Below are 21793 nucleotides of genomic sequence, written 5' to 3'. Positions count from 1 at the left end.
ACCAGCTACCATCGATGTTTAGCTTCAGAGTACCTGCACCAGGATGATACCATTTAACTAAAATAGGAGAAGTCAAGAGGATTTGGGGGGAGGGGGAATTTAAATGCGCCAACACATTTAAATTCGTAAGACCCAATTTTTCTACAACTTACTAGAACGTTGGAATAAATTTTATTAAAAAAATTCCTATGCATCCAAGTTGTGAGTGGGTTATTCAAGTCACTCGTATAGAATTGCTCACATTATTCCTCTGCACCTATATGTATATAAGTTGAAGTATCCATTTTTAGATCATTGTCAAGTCCGAATGCAGATAAAAAAAAAAGGGGCATACAATGCTTTCTTATACTTCAAACAATACCACTTAATAAATGTTAAACCAAATATCTCAAAAGAATTGATGATAAGAACCGAAGAAAACTATACTATGAAGCACAATAGGAGGAGGTACTCATGATAAGTTTGTTCAAACCTTAACTCATGAAAACGAAACTTGAAAATTAACAACACATCTATATAATAAGACAGGACTAATTTTGAAACCAAAAGACAACCAACGATTCAGATTTATACCCTATATATTTCTCCACCCTCCATTCTACATTGGCATTTTGATAAATACATTACATTTTTATGCAGCCGCCGCCTCCTCCCCTTGAACAGCTTAGCCACCACCTCCCTCCCTTGCTTAACAACCAGAGAGAGACGCTCTCCCCGCTACCGCCATTCCCGTCCGTCCATGCAGCAGCCGAATCGCCGATCTCCACCTACATGCGCTACCTTCAAACAACGACCCAACAACAACTATGGCTTCCTCTGCCGCAAGCCTCCGTGGGTCAATCGCCCTTCATGCATTTCATGCTTTTAAGTTCCTCAATACACCTTTTTCCTCTTTCTCAAGCATTTCATGCTTTTGAGTTCCTCTACTTTCCTTGGTTAATCCCTTGCCTAATAGTCTGGATTTGGAGTTGCTAGATCGGACAATGAACTCTGAGAATAGGGATTTTCCCTAGTCATTTTATTCAAAAAGGAACACCGTGGAGTTGCAATATGTTTTGGATTTTTAGTTGTTGAAGAAATGATAGCTGATAGTTGGTTATTTTGAGTTTTGTGATGTATATAGTTGTGAAGAACCTAGGTTGGCTCTTTGTTATTAGTTTCTTGATTGGAATTGGGGGAAATTCTCCTCTTTATGGTGATGCAAACTAGAGGTTGGCTCTTTGTTATCAGTATCTCTATTAATCCCTAGGCTTATTTGGTATGTCATGGCTTAGGTTCTGCCTTATAATGCATCTTAAGTTCTATTTGTGGTCTTTGTTTATAACATAGCAAAATATCACTATTCATGGCCAAAATAAGGCAATGGCACAACCCATTGTAGAAAAACCAATGTAAGTTGACTCTCCATCGAGCTCGAAGAGGCTAGAATACTGAATGAATAGCTCAATGAATACACCAGAGCTTCAACCAACACTATCTGTTTTCAATTTTATTTGGTTCTATTTGAGGTATAATGATAATCGACCTTTTGTTTAAAATAGAGTTACTGAATACAAAATTCAATTGTTTCAATGGGGTGTTATGTTTGATAAGCTGCTTACTGAGTATGATGTTCCGTGGTGTGAACCTTTTTCTTTTTCTTATATTCATTTGGACTTACCATAATCTAAACATGGATACTTCAACTTATATACATGCAAGTGCAGTGGAAAGTTGTTGACAAGGGAGCTTTGGATTTGAACTACCACTCAAGTACGTCGAATCGCAAGATTTCAGATCCGTATGTATTCACTTATTATGCAAAGCACTAGCATAGATTTGCTCTTATGTTGTTCAATGCAGAGCACCGGTGTGCTTAGATTTGCTCTTCTGTTGTTAATTGCAGGCTTAGATTTTTACTGATGTAGTTGATGTAGATCATTGGCCGGTGTGTTTAAATTTTAAAATTTTGGTTCTTTGTAAGTATTTATGTTAAAAGTTTTTTTCAAATGCAATATTTTAGAATAAGCACTTGATTGTGGAGTCTTTGATTTGGAACAATTAAAAGCTGTGATTAGAACCAGAAATTAGATGGTAATTGATGTAATTACAAAGTACATGCTAGGATTAGTCATAGAAGGATGGAATCAAGTAACTTATGGCTAAACTTAATTTCTCTATAACCTGAAATTCTGTTTTAAAGTGCTGAAATGTTAGGTACATGCTGAAATCATAGTTTTTGTCACAGCTTTACTATTGATTTCTTGGAAATTAACTTCAGACACACGGGTACCATCTGTTCGATAAATTCCATGAATGAGAAACATAATGGTGGTGAATTAGTTTTGGATTTGTTTGGTCTAGGGTGAAACAATTCCAATTCAAGTATTCAACATTAGCTTTTTCTTATCGGTATCATCTTGATTATTATCATTGGGGAAAAGGAAATCATATGGGTAGCCCTGGTTGTGCACTTGGAGTTAGGAAGCCAGGTTAGAGAATTTTGCCAGGGTATTTCCTATATTCCGTTGGTGGGATATGGTAATTGCAACATATAGTTTAGTCCATTTGTTATTTTCTTCCTTTTATTTTTTATTACGTGGGCCATGTTCCATTGGAAATACTTGAAAGGTGATTGTATGTTGTTAGGATTGGAAATTGGAGAGAGGGCGAAAGTATTTTTCCAAGTAATGCAATAACAATTGTGTCATAAAACTTTGCAGGAGAATAAGTCATAGAACCCACCATTAAAACCACGGGCACGTTGAGAACGATCTGGGTTAATGAATTTTAGACCGGTCAAGTGAATCACCTCAAGACAAGTAGGCATCTCCCTCACCTTTAGCTTTTTTCTTGAGATTTGAAAGTGAGGCTTGGTTGTTGATTAAGGTGTTTTCCCCCTGCGTGATAATTATTTTGGAGTTGCAAGAGGTTCACGTTTTCTAGCACTCTAACAATCTGTGTTGATACTACGTTGTAGAGGTAACATGGAAAGAGTGGAAGTGCTTTTGGTGGATGATCGGTGTTCCACCACCGATCTTTCTTGCAAAGCTCCTATTCTTATGGAATTGTGGTGGTATGATCAAAGATCCCTTTGGGTAAAGTGCTCTCTTAGCTTCTTCTTCTTCTTTTTTTGTTATGGTATTAGTATTGGCTTTTGGTTGTTGATGTTGACATACTTTGGCTTTGAGTAACATAAGTGTTACCAACAAATTTTTTTAGTGGCTAAAGCTCAGTCGAAGCATGCTTCCATTTTGGAAAGGCAAAACTTTGATCACAGGTGTAAAAGTTATTGTAATTGATAAAAAAAATCTTCTTTGTTGTAGTTATGTTAACTTCAGGCTCCTAATATACTCAAAGGTACTTAATTTTTGGGTTTCTTTTTTAAGAGTATTGATTATATCCTGGGTTTTGTTTGTTATTTGGAGTTGGAGTTTTCATTGTTAGTTATATGGGTGTGTTTATTTTAGTATGAACATGAATTTTGACTTCTATGCTTTTACATCTTTTAAATTCTCTTGATCCCTTTTTCACTTTTTGCATTTGTGTATTTCATTGGATTGACCTCTACACTCATTTTATCGGTATGAGACGGTTGTGTAAGTCTAGGTTTAATACGTACCTCAACTCCAAGGACACGTATCTGTTGATGTGACTTAGTATAGTCTTTTTTCTGGCTATCATACTTTTTGATTGCTCTATTCAACGAGGTTAACAACATTTTAGAGTTCTACATGAGATATATTCGTCTGTATTGCTTTGTTTCCTTTTTTCTCTGATGGAATTGCCTCTCTCTTTTCATTGTGTGGCTTTGGGTTTTATTATATGTTTTCTTCATTGGTTGTGTTCCACCATACATGAAGTTGTTATTTTGTTTAACAGAATGAATTTGTTGGACAATTGAAGGACAAAGAGATAAGATGCTCAAGAGGTACTATGTCATTACTCATTAGTTGTGAACATGCCATATGTGCCATGCCAAAAAACCAAAGACCAATTGAATGTTTTCCTCTTCATTCAATCGTATTTATGTACAAAGAACTAAATGTTTCAAGTAGAAAAAGAAGGGGGGAAAAAGTGAGAAATAAATTGTATACTTGATGCACCATTACTACGATCCAGTTTTAGACTTCATTTTCCTTTTAGAACATCTAAAATTCCAACGCAGCTGGCTGTGAGAGTAGCTCAATTTTGATTGTAGCATCCATTGCTATGTAGCATGCTCACAGACAGATTTCTACAAAAATGTAGACACATATTTTAATTTCTATACAAAACTTATAAAAAGCAGTAGGCATGAAGGGCGGTGGGACTTGGCATACTTTGCTCAATGAGCTGGAGGTATTGCATAAATATTTGAGGCAGGCGTTTGTGTATCACGACATCATTAACGATGAGTTAGACACTTTTTTATTTTTTTAGTTGAAGTTGGTAGTAACTACTTAACTGGTTTGATCTGGTACCCTGATCGAAAAAGTTTCTCTTTCTAGGTAAGTTGATTTTAGAATGGAATGTGTTGTTAATTTTCAAGTTTCATTTTCATGAGTTAAGGTTTGAACAAACTTATCATGAGTACCTCCTTCTATTGTGCTTCATAGTATGGTTTTCTTCGGTTCTTATTATCAATTCTTTTGAGATATTTGGTTTAACATTTATTAAGTGGTATTGTTTGAAGTATAAGAAAGCACTGTATGCTTCTTTTTTTATTTGCATTTGGACTTGACAATGATCTAAAAATGGATACTTCAACTTATATCGATATAGGCGCAGAGGAATAGTGTGAATAGTGAGTAATTCTATGGGAGTGACTTGAATACCCCACTCACAACTTGGATGCATAGGAATTTTTTTAATAAAATTTATTCCAATGTTCCAGTAAGTTGTAGAAAAATTGAGTCTTACGAATTTAAATGTGTTGGCGCATTTAAATTCCCCCTCCCCCCAAATCCTCTTGACTTCTCCTATTTTAGTTAAATGGTATCCTCCTGGTGCTGGTACTCTGAAGCTAAACATCGATGGTAGCTGGTATGAAAGTAAGGGAAAATGAGCTTTTGGTGGTGGTCTCAAAATAGGAGAAGGCAAGTGGCTCCTTGGTTACTGTGACAAGTTCACATGCACCTTAAGTTTGGAAGCTAAAATCTGGGCCAACTATTGTTGCCTAACCATATCCTATTTGAACTTCTTTGTGTATTTTTTAGTTTCTAGGCATAAAATCAGATTTTGGGGCTTGATTGCTTTTCGGTTATCAAAAAATTTGCTAGAACATAAATAGTGTACAATGGGAAAAAAAAAACAACCTCAATGTCAAGGGAGCGAAAAATACATGTTCATAACTTCTTCACTTATGCGCATTTAGTCTCTCTCTCTTTTTGGGAATACTCTTTGTGGCTAAATCTTTAAAAGATCTAACACATATTTTGGTGGTTCATTTTCATTTTGCATGTTAAATTTGCTGGAGAATTTGATTTGATTGATTTAAATTTGATTCGTTGATTAGGATTTAGTTATTGTTGTCATTAGTTGGTATTGTCAATTGAAGCAATATTATGTCACGTCCACCAGTGCCTGCATTCGCTAATTCCATTCTAAAATCAACTTACCTGAAAAAAGAAACTTTTTCGATTAGGGTACCAGATCAAACTAGTTAAGTAGTTACTACCAACTTCAACTAAAAAAACAAAAAAGTGTCTAACTCATTGTTAATGATGTGGTGACACACACACACCTGCCTCAAATATTTATGTAATACCTCCAGCTCATTGAGCAAAGTATGCCATGACCCACTGCCCTTCATGCCTACTGCTTTCTATAAGCTAAACATTACCATGTTAAAAATAGACTGCTGCCATGAGTTGGTTTGTATGGAAATTAAAATACGTGTCTACATTTTTGTAGAAATCTATGTCCGTGAGCATGCTACATAGCAATGGATGCTACAATCAAACTAAGCTACTCTCACAACCAACTGCGTTGGAAAATCAGAGGACCTAAAAGGAAAATGAAGTCTAAAACTGGATCGTAGTAATGGTGCATCAAGTGTACAATTTATTTCTCACTTTTCCCCCTCCCTTTTCTACTTGAAACATTTAGTTCTTTGTACATAAATACGATTGAATGAAGAGGAAAACATTCAATTGATCTTTGGTTTTTTGGCATGGCGCATATGGCATGTTCACAACTAATGAGTAATGACATAGTACCTCTTGAGCATCTTACCTCTATGTCCTTCAATTGTCCAACAAATTCATTCTATTAAACAAAATGGCAACTTCCTATACGGTGGAACGCAACCAATGAAGAAAACATATAATAAAACCCAAAGCCACACAATGGAAAGAGTGAGGCAATTCTGTAACAACCCGGATCCTCAAGCACCACGATATTAAAAAGACCACAATTTGTCCTTTATTCCAAAAACTATATAATTTACAACTATCTTTAAAATAAATAAACAACAACCCACTCTCACAGCAAATCGGACAAGCTTATACCACCGGCACCTGTCCCGCTAACCAACCTGCAAGCTGGAGTCCAAAGGACCCCAGGAGTGTGTGAGACATAATAACGTGTACAATATCAACACTAAAATAACTCCACAACATCAACCACCATGTATTAACACCAACCACGAATATAACACCTTCCACATAAAAGGAACCACATATCCGGTCCTCCTCGGTATATGACGGGTGACATACCATCTCACTAGCCTCACCACAGCCCATTGGTCAACTTGTCTTTTGGCACAGCTTTTTAGCCTAATCACCCCGTCACATACCAAACAATTTCACGACATACGGTCACCACACATAACACAACCAACAAGAACCCAACATTAATATTGTACAAGAAATATGTATCTCACATTCACTGTCACTCAGATCCCATAACAACATTGGATTCCTTCGCCGATCATTGCTTCTCTCGGTTCCCTCTTGGAGTTTCTCATTGTTCTCTTAACTCCTCAAATAGGATTAACCTTATTCCTATATATATAACGGGATATCATGCCAAAGGCCAAAAGTCACTGGAAACCCTTGCATGCATTAATTCACCAAATTTCTACAACTAAGATGCTTAAATTCTCTCATGCTTGCACGTTTCACCAGCCAAGTCCAAAAGCCTACTAGCTTACAAATTACTTATTTACTCTATCTTTATCTTTCCCTTTTCTATTTATGCCAAAATACTTGCAACACTACAAGACAACAAACAAGTTACTAGGTCACTTAAACAAAACATATTTTACTAATTTAAAGTCATTCTTTTAATAAATGGGGTATTACAAATTCCATCACAGAAAAAAGGAAACAAAGCAATACATATGAATATATCTCATATAGAACTCTAAAATGTTGTTAACCTCGTTGAATAAAGCAATCAAAAAGTATGATAGCCAGAAAAAAGACTATACTAAGTCACATCAACAAATACGTGTCCTTGGAGTTGAGGTACATATTAAACCTAAACTTACACAACCGTCCCATACCAATAAAATGGGTGTAGAGGTCAATCCAATGAAATACACAAATGTGAAAAGTGAAAAAGGGATCAAGAGAATTACTCCCTCCGTTCCAAAATGACTGACCTTTTTGGGATTCCGTGTCATTTTATAATGCTTATATCTTCCGATTTATGAAGTTTTATGTTATTCTGAAAACTTTGTTTAATAGAACTAATTAAAATCTCTCAAACAAGATCCATATTGCATATTTGTTAACACTCACATTGAAATATATAAGCAATTGAAAATGACACGCTTTCCCAAAAAGGTCCCTCATTTTGGAACGGAGGGAGTAAAAAGATGTAAAAGCATAGAAGTGAAAATTCATGTTCATGCTAAAATAAACACACCCATATAACCAACAATGAAAACTCCAACTCCAAATAACAAACAAAACCCAGGATAAAATCAATTCTCTTAATAAAGAAACCCAAAAATTAAGTACCTTTAAATATATTAGGAGCCTGAAGTTAACATAACTACAACAAGGAAGATTTTTTTTTTTATCAATTACAATAACTTTTACACCTGTGATCAAAGTTTCACCTTTCCAAAATGGAAGCATGCTTCGACTGAGCTTTAGCCACTAAAAAAATTGTTGGTAACACTTACGTTAACTCAAAGCCAAAGTATTGTTGGGAAACGATTCCCAGAACCCAGTAATAACGCGTACAGATTAGACAACAATCATTGCAAAAAACCCTACGAGGCGGAATTAGAGTTTTACCGCAACTCCCGCGTCACGAACTCTGGTTGAACTTGTTACAGCACATCTTGCTGTATGCCACGAATACTGCTCGACCGTACCTTACGATCTTCTACCATATTCTCTTATACCTCGAATCACGTACCCGTTTGTGAAAACCCTACGTGATTGTTTGTTCTTTCTCACAGCCCACTTTTTTGATCTCTCAAAAACATCTTGTCGACTTAGAGAACGAAGCGGTATATTTATAGGGCTAGGGTAGGGACCGAAGGAGAAATAAATCTGGGCTCTTTGTGTAAATAAGAAATCTTAATCCCACCAGGATTCTATTTTTTATCACACAAATTACAATTCACCCCACTACAGATAGAATTGTAATTGCACTCCCGTCCTTATCTCAATTATATTTCGAGCTCCATGTTATTAAATACTTATTAATCTCCCCACATTAAGATCACAGATACCCGTTAATTAAAATAAATTACTAACAATCTCTCACTTAATCAACATCTTAACTTGAGACTATCCGCTTAACTTATTCGATATGTTGGATACAAATATCCACCTGCAGGGTTTGGCATAATCGAAACTTATAAGCTTATTCAAGGGGTATCATCAATCCCTATTGGGACGTAGATTCCATTAATAATTAATAGCTGTCATATACATAATGTTGCTACCCAACTCACCGAGACTATTGACCGTATAAAGATCTCACTCTTTAATAAATCAAAGTCAATAACATTAAATATATACTTCTAATAATTATCTTTGGATTAAGAGCATAAGTATTCATAATAACCATGAGATTACAATTGTCCTATAAAGTTAGTACAAAGACATTTACCTCAATGTGGTCCCGTTCAATATGCACAAAGTGTACTAGCACAATGAGTTGGAACTAGATCGTTCCCTATAGTCAAGACAGACCTACTAAACATTGTACTACAGCCCTACCGATGGTGTGTCCAGTTCCATCTAAGACTATGAACCATATCTTATGTTTCACAAGAACCGATGATCTGATCTTCTGTGTATAAGCCGAACTTTACACACCAGATCATCTACTTTGTAAAATAAAAGACACACATGCATAACATACAATAATATTATGCAAATATTGCCCATAAAAGATTCTCATCAGAAAGGGATAAAACTAATTAATACATAACAATATTAATCCATCATATAAAATCATAACTTTTACATAACCTCCTAACAACCTCCCACTCAGACTCAAAGTCATGCTGCCACGCATCTCACTCTCATTTCCTCTACATGACTATCAAAAGTCTTAGCTTGTAAGTTGTTCGTAAAAGGATCTGCTAGGTTGTTTACTAATGCGATCTTGGACACATCTACATCACCTCGCTGAACGATCTCTCAAATCAGGTGATATTTACGCTCAATGTGTATTCCTTCTTATGAGTCAATGGCTCCTTAGAGTTAGCAATTCCACCACTATTGTCACAATAGATATAATAGCTAATTGCACTAAAGGAATCACTTCTAGATCCATTAAGAAGTTTCTAAGCCAAACTGGCTCTTTGGCTGCTTAAGAAGCTACCACATACTCGGCCTCCTTGGTGGAATCAATCAATGCACGATTGCTTAATACTCCTCCAACTTATGCCTCCACCTCCTAAGGTAAACACACATGCGGAAGTAGACTTTCTGGAATCCTTATCTGACATAAAGTTCGAATCTGTGTAACCATAAAGTACCAGACTCTCTGATTGGAACACTGACATATGATCTCTAGTTCTTTTCAGATACTTGAGTATATGTTTCACTACAGTCCAATGCTCTTGCTCTAAATTAGACTGAAATCTACTAACTATGCCAACGGCAAAACAAATATCAAGTCTAGTACACATCATAGCAAACATGAGGCTTCCTACTGCCAAGGCATAAGGAACTGCCTTCATCTTTTCCATCTCCTCAGGTGTCTTACGGCACTGATCATTAGATAGGTTGATTCCATGTCTAAAAAGAGAGGAACCCTTTCTTGGAATCCTGCATGCTAAAACAAGCAAGGATCTCATCGATATAAGTAGCTTATGATAAGCCTAACATCCTATACAAGGATGTGACCGGCTTCTCCCAAGTCTTTCATATCGAACTAGCTAGATAGTCACTCTTTTACCGAAGACAACATTCCCACATCGTTTTCAATTAGTAGAATATCATCTACACATAGTACCAGGAACACCATCACTTTTCCGTTGCGCTTCTTGTACACACATGACTCATCCGGACATAAATCAAAACCAAAAATAAAACTCGATTGCTTGATCAAAACGGATGCTCCAAGATCTAGATGCTTGCTTGAGTCCATGAATAGACTCCTTAAGCTTGCACAACATGTGCTCTTGACTATTTGCTATGAATCCATCTGGTTCCATTATGTGGATGCAGATTTCACAGCCTTTTGCCAAAGTTCCGCATCTTTACTTTATAGTTCCTCATTATAGTTGCAGGGTTCAACATGTTGTTCTTCAGGGATCATATCATAAGATTCTCCCAAGAACGTATATCGATTGGGTGAGACAAAAACCCTCCCACTACGATGAGGTACCGGTGTGTCAACAACTCTTTCTTGCAGTGTAACCTCCTGTGCTATTGGTGTTGAAGAAGTCTTTATCAGTCCCTCTCCTCTCAATTTCTTTAGAACAATCTTGCTTCTAGACTTGTGTTCTATTACATAGTCCTATTCTAAGAACCGGGCATTAGTGCTAATAATTACCTTCTTATCCGTAGGACTATAAAACAGTCCACCTTTTGTTCCTCTAGGGGTACCCCACAAACAAGTAAACTTCTACACTCGATTCCAATTTATCTGTGTTCCCATTCAGCACATGTGCTGGACTACCCCAAACCCGAACATGCTGCAGACTAGGTTTACGCCCAGTCTATAGTTCTGTGGGTGTAGATGGTACTGACTTAGATGGTACCAAGTTAAGAATATACACTGTTGTTTTTAGTGCATGTCCCTAAAATGAAATTGGTAAATCTGAATAACTCATCATTGATCTCACCACATCAATAAGTGTCATATTCCTTCTTTTTGCTAAACCATTTTGACGTGAATAACTGGTGCTGATAACTGAGATGTAATCCCTTCAACTAACAAGTACTCCCTAAACTCTTCCAAAAGGTATTCGCCACCATGATCAGATCACAGTGTCTTAAGACATTTACCCAGACGCTTCTCCGTTTCCGCCCTATACTCCCTGAATTTCTCAAAGCATTTGGACTTACGGTGCATCAAATAAATATATCCAAACATTGAGTAATTATCAATCAAAGTGATGAAATACTCAAAATCACCTCTTGTTTGGATATTTATGGGTCCACACAAATCAGAATGAACCAATTTTAACGGCTCTTTGGCTCCATAATCTTTTGTTGAAAAAGGCCTTTTGGTCATCTTACCTTCCAAATATGATTCACAGACTGGAAGTTCCTTAACTTCTAATGAACCTAAAGGTCCATCTCTAACCAGTCTAGAAATCCTATTCAGATTAATATGACCAAGGCATAAGTGCCAAAGATACGTTTGGTTCAATTTAGAAGGCTCTTTTCTCTTACATTGTAAATTATTAGTGTTATTCAATTCATGTCGTTACACTGTAAAAAACATAGGATTAATAATGTAGAGATCATCCACCAATGAACCAGAACAGATAAAACGTTTATTTAACTTAATAACTATAGAGTCACTAAACTAAACCAAATATTCATCCTTAATTAACTTAGAAACTGAAACAAGTTTCTTCTAAGTGTAAGAACATAAAGACAATCTCTCAAAATTAATCTCCTATCATTACTAAAATTTAAAATAACATTTCCTACTACAACTGCTACCACTGCTGTAGCATTACCCATGTGCAAATAAATCTCTCCATCATTGAGTCTTCTAGTTTCATGGAACCCATGCAACAAATTGCAAACATGATTAGGGGCTCCCATTCCCATATCTACACACCAGGTATTGGTAGATAACACCACTAAACATGATTCAACGACTAGCGAAAAGATCTATCTTGATTATTCATTTTATTGAGATAGAATAAATATTCCTTCTTCCAGTGTTCTTGCTGCTTACAGTAAAAACACTTGCCCTTAGGCTTTTTCACTCTACCTTGAGGCACTCTAACTGACTCCACAACCTTCATCTAAGACTTGTTCTACTTCTTCTTGTCTTTCGACTTAGAAGTAGAATCCTTTTCTGCCACTAATACAGATGGTTTCTTCACACCCACAAGACCCTCAACTACGTGGAGTTCCTTAAGAAGTTTCGCCAAATTTAAATGCATTTTGTTCATACAATAGTTCAGGTGAAACTACTTAAAACTCTCAGACTACAGTGAGTTAAGAACGAAATCGATCTAGGTTTCTCCGTCAACTTCAGCTCTAAGGATCTCTAGTTCATTAAGAAGAGCTATCATCTTCAGAACATAATCCCTAATCGGGGTCTTTTCAACACGGTTGATACTCACTAATTTTTAAAAAAATTTGCTTCATGTTCTCTGGCATTCTCATCAGGTCTAGGAGGGCACACCTCAGACAACACAAATTTGTGCCCCTCAGCAGTTAACACAATATCCAAATTCTTTTTCCAGTCAATATAATTCGTAAGTTTATTTGCTTTGAAAATAATCGCAAGTGGATTGAAAGAACCTATTTTTGAATCTAAGAATCACATAACAACAATTATGAAGGGCAATAAAAACTTGAATTTCATTTTAATATTGATTCCCTCAACCACATGTTAAAAGAAAAACATTGGCAACCCTACACACCGTGAAGAGCATGCCTCGATGGGAAGGTCGTCTACTCTTCATCATTCATGTAGATAGGCACGACCTTTTAATTTTACTATCTAGACATTAGACCATGCCAAGCAAAATTAAATAGCCAATATTCATTCGGTCCTATAAATAATAACAGTGACTCAGATAGAGAGGATATTATTATTTATAGCTAAGTGTATACCATTACCTAGCTTTTAGACCTATTGTTCCGTTATGAACCACCTCAGATGGAGAAGTGATGCACACAACAATTATCTTAGAGCTACCCCTTTAGGAAGTTTGTACCGATGATGCCACAATTAATTTTGTCCGATAGGGTGGAAGGTTCTGAAATCAACACACAAAATTAATTATATAATCTACAGACTAGAAATGGAGGCCCTGGAATTTATTCAAAATAAATCCCTCTCCCACTTAGTTATTTAAAAAAATTTGTGCAAAATAAATCCCTCTCCCACTTAGTTATTTAAAAAAATTTGTGAGAGTTATCAAATTTTCGAGTTTGCAAAAAAACGCGATCTAGGTCAAAAGCCAAATATTACTATGTTGTCCCAATATGGTAAACTATCACACGTGCAAATAATATGGAAACACAAGTAATAAAGAAATATAAGATAAAAGAATCTAGCTATTATGGTCAAGGATGCAATCCTCGAACGACAAGGAATTCTTCCATAACTTGAAATCCTAAAATGAGAAGGAATCTTTCCATAGCTTGAAATCCTTAAGCATAAAGGAATCCTTCCATAACTTGAACTCCTTCAGCCATACTTGTGTGGAAGGCTTAGATACTTTGAATCAATCAAGGAAACATAAATCCAACCGTGCTTAGGCAAGAAAATTCGGATTTGATATATTCTCACTTAAATTGCACAGCCTTCAGTATTTTGGCCATATCTTCCTCATCCGATCTTCGATTAAAGTAATTCAAATTGAGTTGGATTCAAAATTCAATTATCTACAATTTCCGTGAAGAACAGAATTTCTAATTCCAACAATGTTTACTGGGTAGAAATAGTCCTACAATCAGACCCTACGAATCTGGAAAAAATCTGTTGCGACCCAAACAACTTGTATCTTCTATATCTACCATCTTCGATCTCCAAATAATCGTTGAATGCTATTACATTTGAAGAAACATACATACATCGATTTAATGCCCCCATTGGAGTTCACATGCTACGTTAATTATTACAACCACGAAAAATAATCGTGGCACCCAATAAATAACACATGCTACGTTAATTATTACAACCACAAAAAATAATCGTGGTACCCAATAAATAACAATAACCATGAAAAAATTATCGTGGGATCCAATCGCACAAAATCAACAAAAAATGATGTACCATAATAGTTGGGTAAGAATGCTGCAGAACAAGGGTTAGCACAGTTCTACGTTCTACCCTCTATGACCTACGGACAACATGGCCTGTTTAATCCATACGCGTGATTACAGCCTGCTCTGATACCACTGTTGGGAAACGATTCCCAGAACCCAGTAATAACGCGTACAGATTAGACAACAATCATTGCAAAAAATCCTACGAGGCAGAATTAAGGTTTTACCGCAACTCTAGCATCACGAACACTGGTTGAACTTGTTATAGCACATCTTGCTGTATGCCACGAATACTGTTTGACCGTACCTTACGATCTTCTGCCATATTTCCTTATACCTCGAATCACGTACCCGTTTGTGGAAACTCTACGTGATTGTTTGTTCTTTCTCACATCCCACTTTTTTGATCTCTCAAAAACATATCATCGACCTAGAGAACGAAGCGGTATATTTATAGGGCTAGGATAGGGACCTAAGGAGAAATAAATCTGGGCTCCTTGTGTAAATAAGAAATCTTAATCCCACCAGGATTCTATTTCTTATCACACAAATTACAATTCACCCTACTACAGAATTGTAATTGCACTCCCGTCCTTATCTCAATTATATTTCGAGCTCCATGTTATTAAATACTTATTAATCTCCCCACGTTAAGATCACAGATACCCGTTAATTAAAATAAATTACTAACAAGTATGTCAACATCAACAACCAAAAGCCAATACTAATACCATAACAACAAAAAAAAGTTAAGAGAGCACTTTACCCAAAGGGATCTCCAATCATACCACCACAATTCCATAAGAATAGGAGCTTTGCAAGAAAGATCGGTGGTGGAATGCCGATCATCCACCAAAAGCACTTTCACTCTTTCCATGTTACCTCTACAACGTAGTACCAACACAGATTGTTAGAGTGCAAGAAAACGCGAACCTCTTGCAACTCCAAAATAATTATCACGCAAGGGGGAAACGCCTTAATCAACAACCAAGCCTCACTTTCAAATCTCAAGACAAAAGCTAAAGGTGAGGGAGATGCCTACTTGTCTTGAGGTGATTCACTTGACCGGTCTAAAATTCATTAACCCAGATCGTTCTCAACGTGCCCGTGGTTTTAATGGTGGGTTCTATGACTTATTCTCCTGCGAAGTTTCATGACACAATTGTTATTGCAATACTTGGAAAAATACTTGCTCCCTCTCTCCAATTTCCAATCCTAACAACATACAATCACCTTTCAAGTATTTCCAATGGAACATGGCCCATGTAATAAGAAATAAAAGGAAGAAAATAACAAATGGACTAAACTATATGTTGCAATTACCATATCCCACCAACGGAATATAGGAAATACCCTGGCAAAATTCTCTAACCTGGCTTCCTAACTCCAAGTGCACAACCAGGGCTACCCATATGATTTCCTTTTCCCCAATGATAATAATCAAGATGATACCGATAAGAAAAAGCTAATGTTGAATACTTGAATTGCAATTGTTACACCTCAGACCAAACAAATCCAAAACTAATTCACCACCATTATGTTTCTCATTCATGGAATTTATCAAACAGATGGTACCCGTGTGTCAGAAATTAGTTTCCAAGAAATCAATAGTAAAGCTGTGACAAAAACTATGATTTCAGCATGTACCTAACATTTCAGCACTTTGAAATGGAATTTCAGGTCATAGAGAAATTAAGTTTAGCCATAAGTTACTTGATTCCGTCCTTCTATGACTAATCCTAGCATGTACTTTGTAATTACATCAATTACCATCTAATTTCTGATTCTAATCACAGCTTTTAATTGTTCCAAATCAAAGACTCCACAATCAAGTGCTTATTCTAAAATATTGCATTTGAAAAAACTTTTAACATAAATACTTACAAAGAACCAACATTTTAAAATTTAAACACACCGGCCAATGATCTACATCAACTACAACGGTAAAAATCTAAGCCAGCAATTAACAACAGAAGAGCGAATCTAAGCACACTAGTGCTCTACATTTAACAACATAAGAGCAAATCTATGCCCACCAGCCAGTGTTTTGCATAATAAGTGAATACATACGGATCTGAAATCTTGCGATTCGACGTACTTGAGTGGTAGTTCAAATCCAAAGCTCCCTTGTCAATAACTTTCCACTGCACCTGTATGTATATAAGTTGAAGTATCTATGTTTAGATTATGGTAAAGTCCAAATGAATATAAGAAAAAGAAAAAGGTTCACACCATGGAACATCATACTCAGTACGCACCTTATCAAACATAAAACCCCATTGAAACAATTGAATTTTGCATTCAATAACTCTATCTTAAACAAAAGGTAGATTATCATTATACCTCAAATAGAGCCAAATAAAATTGAAAACAGATAGTGTTGGTTGAAGCTCTGGTGTATTCATTGAGCTATTCATTCAATATTCTAGCCTCTTCGAGCTCAATGGAGAGTCAACTTACATTGTTTTTTCTGAAAGGGTTGATCCATTGCCTTATTTTGGCCATGAATAGTGATATTTTGCTATGTTATAAACAAAGACCACAAATAGAACTTAAGACGTGTTATAAAGCAAAACCTAAGCCATGACATACCAAATGAGCCTAGGGATTAATAGAGATACTAATAACAAAGAGCCAACCTCTAGTTTTCATCGCCATAAAGCGGAGAATTTCCCCCAATTCCAATCAAGAAACTGATAACAAAGAGCCAACCTAGGTTCTTCACAACTATATACATCACAAAACTCAAAATAACCAAGTATCAGCTATCATTTCTTCAACAACTAAAAATCCAAAACATATTGCAACTCCACGGTGTTCCTTTTTGAATAAAAGGAATAGGGAAAACCCATATTCTCATAGTTCACCGTCCAATCTAGTAACTCCAAATCCAGACTATTAGGCAAGGGATTAACCAAGGAAAGTTAAGGAACTCAAAAGCATGAAATGCATGAGAAAGAGGAAAAAGGTGTATAGAGGTACCATTTAAACATTCCAGCAATTGGCTGCCTGTGGGCTCCCCACCCCAGTGCGTGCCTTCGAAGAGTTGCCACCAGGATTTTTGAGATGGATGATCCGAGAAACCAAGAATTCGTTTGAAAAGGGCCTTTGGTCTAGCGAAAACATTGAGACTTTGGGTTCGGGAGCCACGTTACGAATGGGGAATGTTTTGTTAAAAGAAAAACCACCCCATTTGCCCGGCAAAACCGGTCTCTACTAAACATTTTCAAAAGGGAAGAATTTCATACATCTTTTGGAAAATGGAACTCTTTAATAAAAAATTAGAGGGGAAAGGGTCATGGGAAGAAATATAACACATTGACGTGCACGTGGTGCTATCTGTACAGAAATGATGATGCTGTGCAATGAAACGACTAATCAACAAACTATCTAAACCAGAACCATTCCCACACGGCTTATCATAATGTCGCGCACCGCCTTATGGTATGCCGTGCGGTCTATCTGTTTTGTTATCAGACCATCATCAATATCTAGGACAGCGAGCGGTGTGTTATATATACCGTGCGTTATTTATTGAAGATATCAGGAGTTACACAGCTACTGATCCGTCTTAGAATAGCACCATCTCTTCAAGCCATGGACGCAAAAAAAATAATTTTTAGCGTATCTGATCACTTGGGATGCTCAAGAAAATCTCTTTTTTTAGACATAAGACATGGCGTGTAGATATGGTCTTATTCTGAAAAGTATTGATGACAGTATTTCAACAGTACAAACAAACTTGGTGAAGAATGGCCGTGATCTAGACTGTTTGATCAAACAAATAATATAACTTAATAAAAGATCGCGCGCCTGAACATACTACGCCGTGCGACGCATTAGAATGCCGCACAGCATGGTACTTCCAGTACAGAGGCTGTTTTTGTTTTCAAAAATGAATTTTAAGTCAGTTTTAACCGAAAAGGGGGTTAAACCTAACTACAGGAAAGTTCCCTCAAGGGCCAGGGCAGGACCTAGCCCAAGCAAACCTGGTTTTTACCTTTGGTCTTGAGCTTGAATGAGGATCGGTGGTGATGGGTGAGTGCGGGCTAGATTGGGCGAGGAAGAATGAGTGTGGGTGTGAGTGGTTGTTGGGTATTTTGGTTGGTAAAGTCTCAAAGTGAGTAAAAAGCTAACTTTGATGGTGAGGAGAAAAATGGGACACCTTGAGAAAGAAAGTGTCTAGAGAATGTCTTTTTAGAACAACACTTCTCAAGGCTTAGAAATGGAAAGTGGATGTAAAGGCAAGAAGAGAGAGAAAAGTTAGGAGATTAGAGACCCTTTTCTCTTGAGTGGAGGGGTGTATTTATAGGCAAGAGCCAAAGATTTTGAATTCAAATGAGGGAGGTGTTTTCTGGGCGGGCTAGAAGTGCTTTTTCAGCTAAGCCATTTTGCACCTGTGGCTCAAACAGGTGTGGCCGACAGCTTACTGAGCCAGTCAGAACTTTTCCACAAAATGTCATGCGGTTAACCTCATGACCGCGTGCAGTGTAATAAGTTTTATTACGCCGCGTGGTGTAGAAGTGTTCCATGCGGTATTCTAGGTTCAGTCCAGGGCTTTTTGGGCTTATCTGGGTTTCTGGACTTTTGGGCTAAGGAAGTCTTTTTATTCAAGCTCTCAAAGGTATTGTTTCCTTTATTTCATCATCGGAGTGTTTAAAGAACCTCCGAGGTTCGGATTGGGGTGTCTATACTACCTTTGGATGCTAGCAAAGTGCAGCTTTGTAGTTGTCTATGGATGAACAACAGAAAACCTGGTGTTAGAGACCAAGAGAGTTATGTTTAGGAACAAATAAAAACAGATATGTATAAGCCTGGGAAGAAAAAAAAAAACCCTAAGCAAGGCTTCCTATTTTTCCCTATCCAAAAACCCTTAAGAGTCGGGATTCCATAACATACTCGCAGATCTTTCCACCTAGGGCTTGGCTGAAACCCTAATTGACCGGCCGCTGTTGATGGCGAAAACAGCAGGCTAGTGAACAACAGAGGGTATGGCAACTGCAGCGATGGGAAGCAACCGAATGGCAGCGACAATGATGGGAACATGAAGGGCGATTGACCCACGGAGGCTTGCGGCGGAGGAAGCCATAGTTATTGTTAGGTCATTGTTTGGAGGTAGAGCATGTAGGTGGAGATTGGTGATTCGGCCGCCGCATGGACGGACGGGAATGGCGGTAGCGGGGAGAGCGTCTCTTTCTGATTGTTGAGCAAGGGAGGGAGGCGGTGGCTAAGCTGCTCGAGGGGAGGAGGCGGTGGCTGCTACATGAAGGGCGAGGTTGTATTTGCACAGAGAAAGAGGGGGGGGGGGGGGGGAGGGGGGGGGGATTTGAGTGGACGAAGAATGTGTGATTGGGATTTCAATAGACGATGAATCCTTCCCTTTTATTGGAAGGATTTAAATATTTCCATAAAAACTGTTCTTTTTTTTCCATAAAAATGTAATGTATTTATCAAAATGCCATTGTAGAATGGAGGGTGAAGAATTATACAGGGTGTAAATCTGAACCGTTGGTTCTCTTTTGGATTCAAAATGAGTCATGTCTTATTATATAGACTAGCGAATGTCCGTGCCTTCAGGCTCGGTGCAACACATTTTGAAGACAACTAAAGATACGGGTCAAACAATGAGCAAATGGAGGACATGTTGAAAAAAATGGTTAGGAACAAAGTAAAATATGGTATATGCGCAAGTCAAATCGAGGTGCAAAAAATATTCAAGTAGGTCAAAAATTTAAGTGTACCACAGTTCAGGCATGGGCATCGATTCGGAGTCGTGCCTGAAGGCACGGTTTGAACAATTAGCACATAGAAATAAATAGTACTAAACTCACGTGCAAAATACGGCTCAAACAATCAGCACACGCAAATTAATACTAAACTTGCGTGCAATATACCAACCCCTGTCTAACAAATTCAACTATGCGACAAACAATAACGCAACATATCCATTGATAGAGACAGCTGTATAGCTTAAGAAAAATGATCACATAAACACTCAAAAAAATTGTTTTTGCTTAAATTTTTTTTGATTAACCTTTCTTTGAATACTCAACCAAAATATATATATGAACACCCAATTCTAGTAGCTTGGAACACCTAGCCCAAAAATGAAATGAATACTCAGCCTAAAACCAATTAAACACTCAGTCACAACCCAAGTACAGCTCATCAAACCACATGCTACACTATAGGTAAAATGTTGGTCTCGATGCAATATATTTTTTAAAACTTTGATATGCTAATTACCTGTGCCTGCAGCACTCCGCAACAAAAAGTTATATTTGTTAAGCTCCTACCTGTGTTTACATTACTACCAATGATAATCCAAATCACATATACTGAGTTAATTGCATTGATAGGATACACAGTAGACTATATTATTCCAAACCATAAAACTCAAAATCAATACCATGTTGCATTCATAGAATCCAATTTTAACATGCATAAAAAATCTAAAAATCTATATAGAGTCAAATCTGATACACAAATGTATGGGGAAAAAAGGTGTTCAACATAGGTCTTATTGTCTTGAAATTTGTCTCTCTATCTGCCTCCCAAGAGTTTTTATACCAACGCATATCTACTTCATCCAAAAAGTACAATTGGGAACATGAATAACAGCCTAAGAAAATAATTAATGAGCAAGCATTCCTCCTTGTAAAAGTAAAATGGTGACTAATAATAGTTTTCTTAATTCTAGATCTCGTTTATTCGTCTTTCAACACCTTCATGGTACGATCATGACCTTTGTAGATGTACTTGTGGATATACTTAACAGATCTTATTCCAGGATAAACTTCCACATTGATATGAGAATTATATTTTCTCAAAAGGTATGTATTGTATGGCACCACATCCCTTTTATCAATTCGTTGACCCCTTACAGTACAGAGGGAGTAGAGTAATAATGGCATTGGTAGGCATACCCCATGCATAAAAATACGATTAACTTCTTGCTCATCATGAATCACCACAATTACAATTTTTTCTCGAAGACACGTAACCTTTGTACTGAAAAAATAAAACAAAGCAAATATGAATCAAATATATAAATTCAGATTAAGCAATGCAATTGAGTAAACAGTTCTTACATTTTTCGCAAGTCACCGTCGAGCTGCATAAGAAAATGAAGAATTCACCGAATGCATAGGTAACAATTAATTTGATTATTACGACCAAAATATAAAATGAAACGGTTCAACTCACATGGCCATAGATGCTTAGATTATCCATGATTAGTTAAAGTCCCAAGAAGTTATCTGAAATTTGAAAGAGAGTAATAATCAAAAGTTATCATGGGAACAACAGAAAATATTTTAAATATATATATATATATAGAAACCCATAATATTAAATGAGTGACAACAACAACAACAAAAAAACACGAAACTCCAGTTTGCGGTGTGTTTGGTTAACATCATAATATTTTCATCGATGCATATATG

General features: G+C 36.8%; 2 protein-coding genes across 2 annotated transcripts; one reads left to right on the top strand and one right to left on the bottom strand.

Annotated features, from left to right (window-relative positions):
* The first annotated feature begins 1543 nt into the window (after window positions 1-1543).
* Window positions 1544-3883, top strand: LOC131307353 (uncharacterized). Its single transcript, XM_058333826.1, has 3 exons — window positions 1544-1780; window positions 2960-3077; window positions 3202-3883. Exons 1-3 carry the CDS (start codon window positions 1695-1697, stop codon window positions 3424-3426), a joined length of 429 nt encoding a protein of 142 aa, XP_058189809.1. The 5' UTR covers window positions 1544-1694; the 3' UTR covers window positions 3427-3883.
* Window positions 3884-5615: 1732 nt separating this feature from the next.
* LOC131306965 (VQ motif-containing protein 9-like) lies at window positions 5616-21581 on the bottom strand. The gene is made up of 10 exons (XM_058333395.1): window positions 21555-21581; window positions 21440-21462; window positions 20595-20658; window positions 19461-19604; window positions 19248-19430; window positions 19046-19102; window positions 17331-17357; window positions 15391-15489; window positions 15115-15232; window positions 5616-6251 (listed from the first exon to the last, which is right to left on the bottom strand). Exons 1-6 carry the CDS (start codon window positions 21579-21581, stop codon window positions 19055-19057), a joined length of 489 nt encoding a protein of 162 aa, XP_058189378.1. The 3' UTR covers window positions 5616-6251; window positions 15115-15232; window positions 15391-15489; window positions 17331-17357; window positions 19046-19054.
* Window positions 21582-21793: the final 212 nt, after the last annotated feature.

This window comes from Rhododendron vialii, chromosome 11a, assembly GCF_030253575.1.
Source record: "Rhododendron vialii isolate Sample 1 chromosome 11a, ASM3025357v1".
Taxonomy (NCBI): domain Eukaryota; kingdom Viridiplantae; phylum Streptophyta; class Magnoliopsida; order Ericales; family Ericaceae; genus Rhododendron; species Rhododendron vialii.
This window is presented reverse-complemented; position numbering and strand designations above follow the sequence as displayed.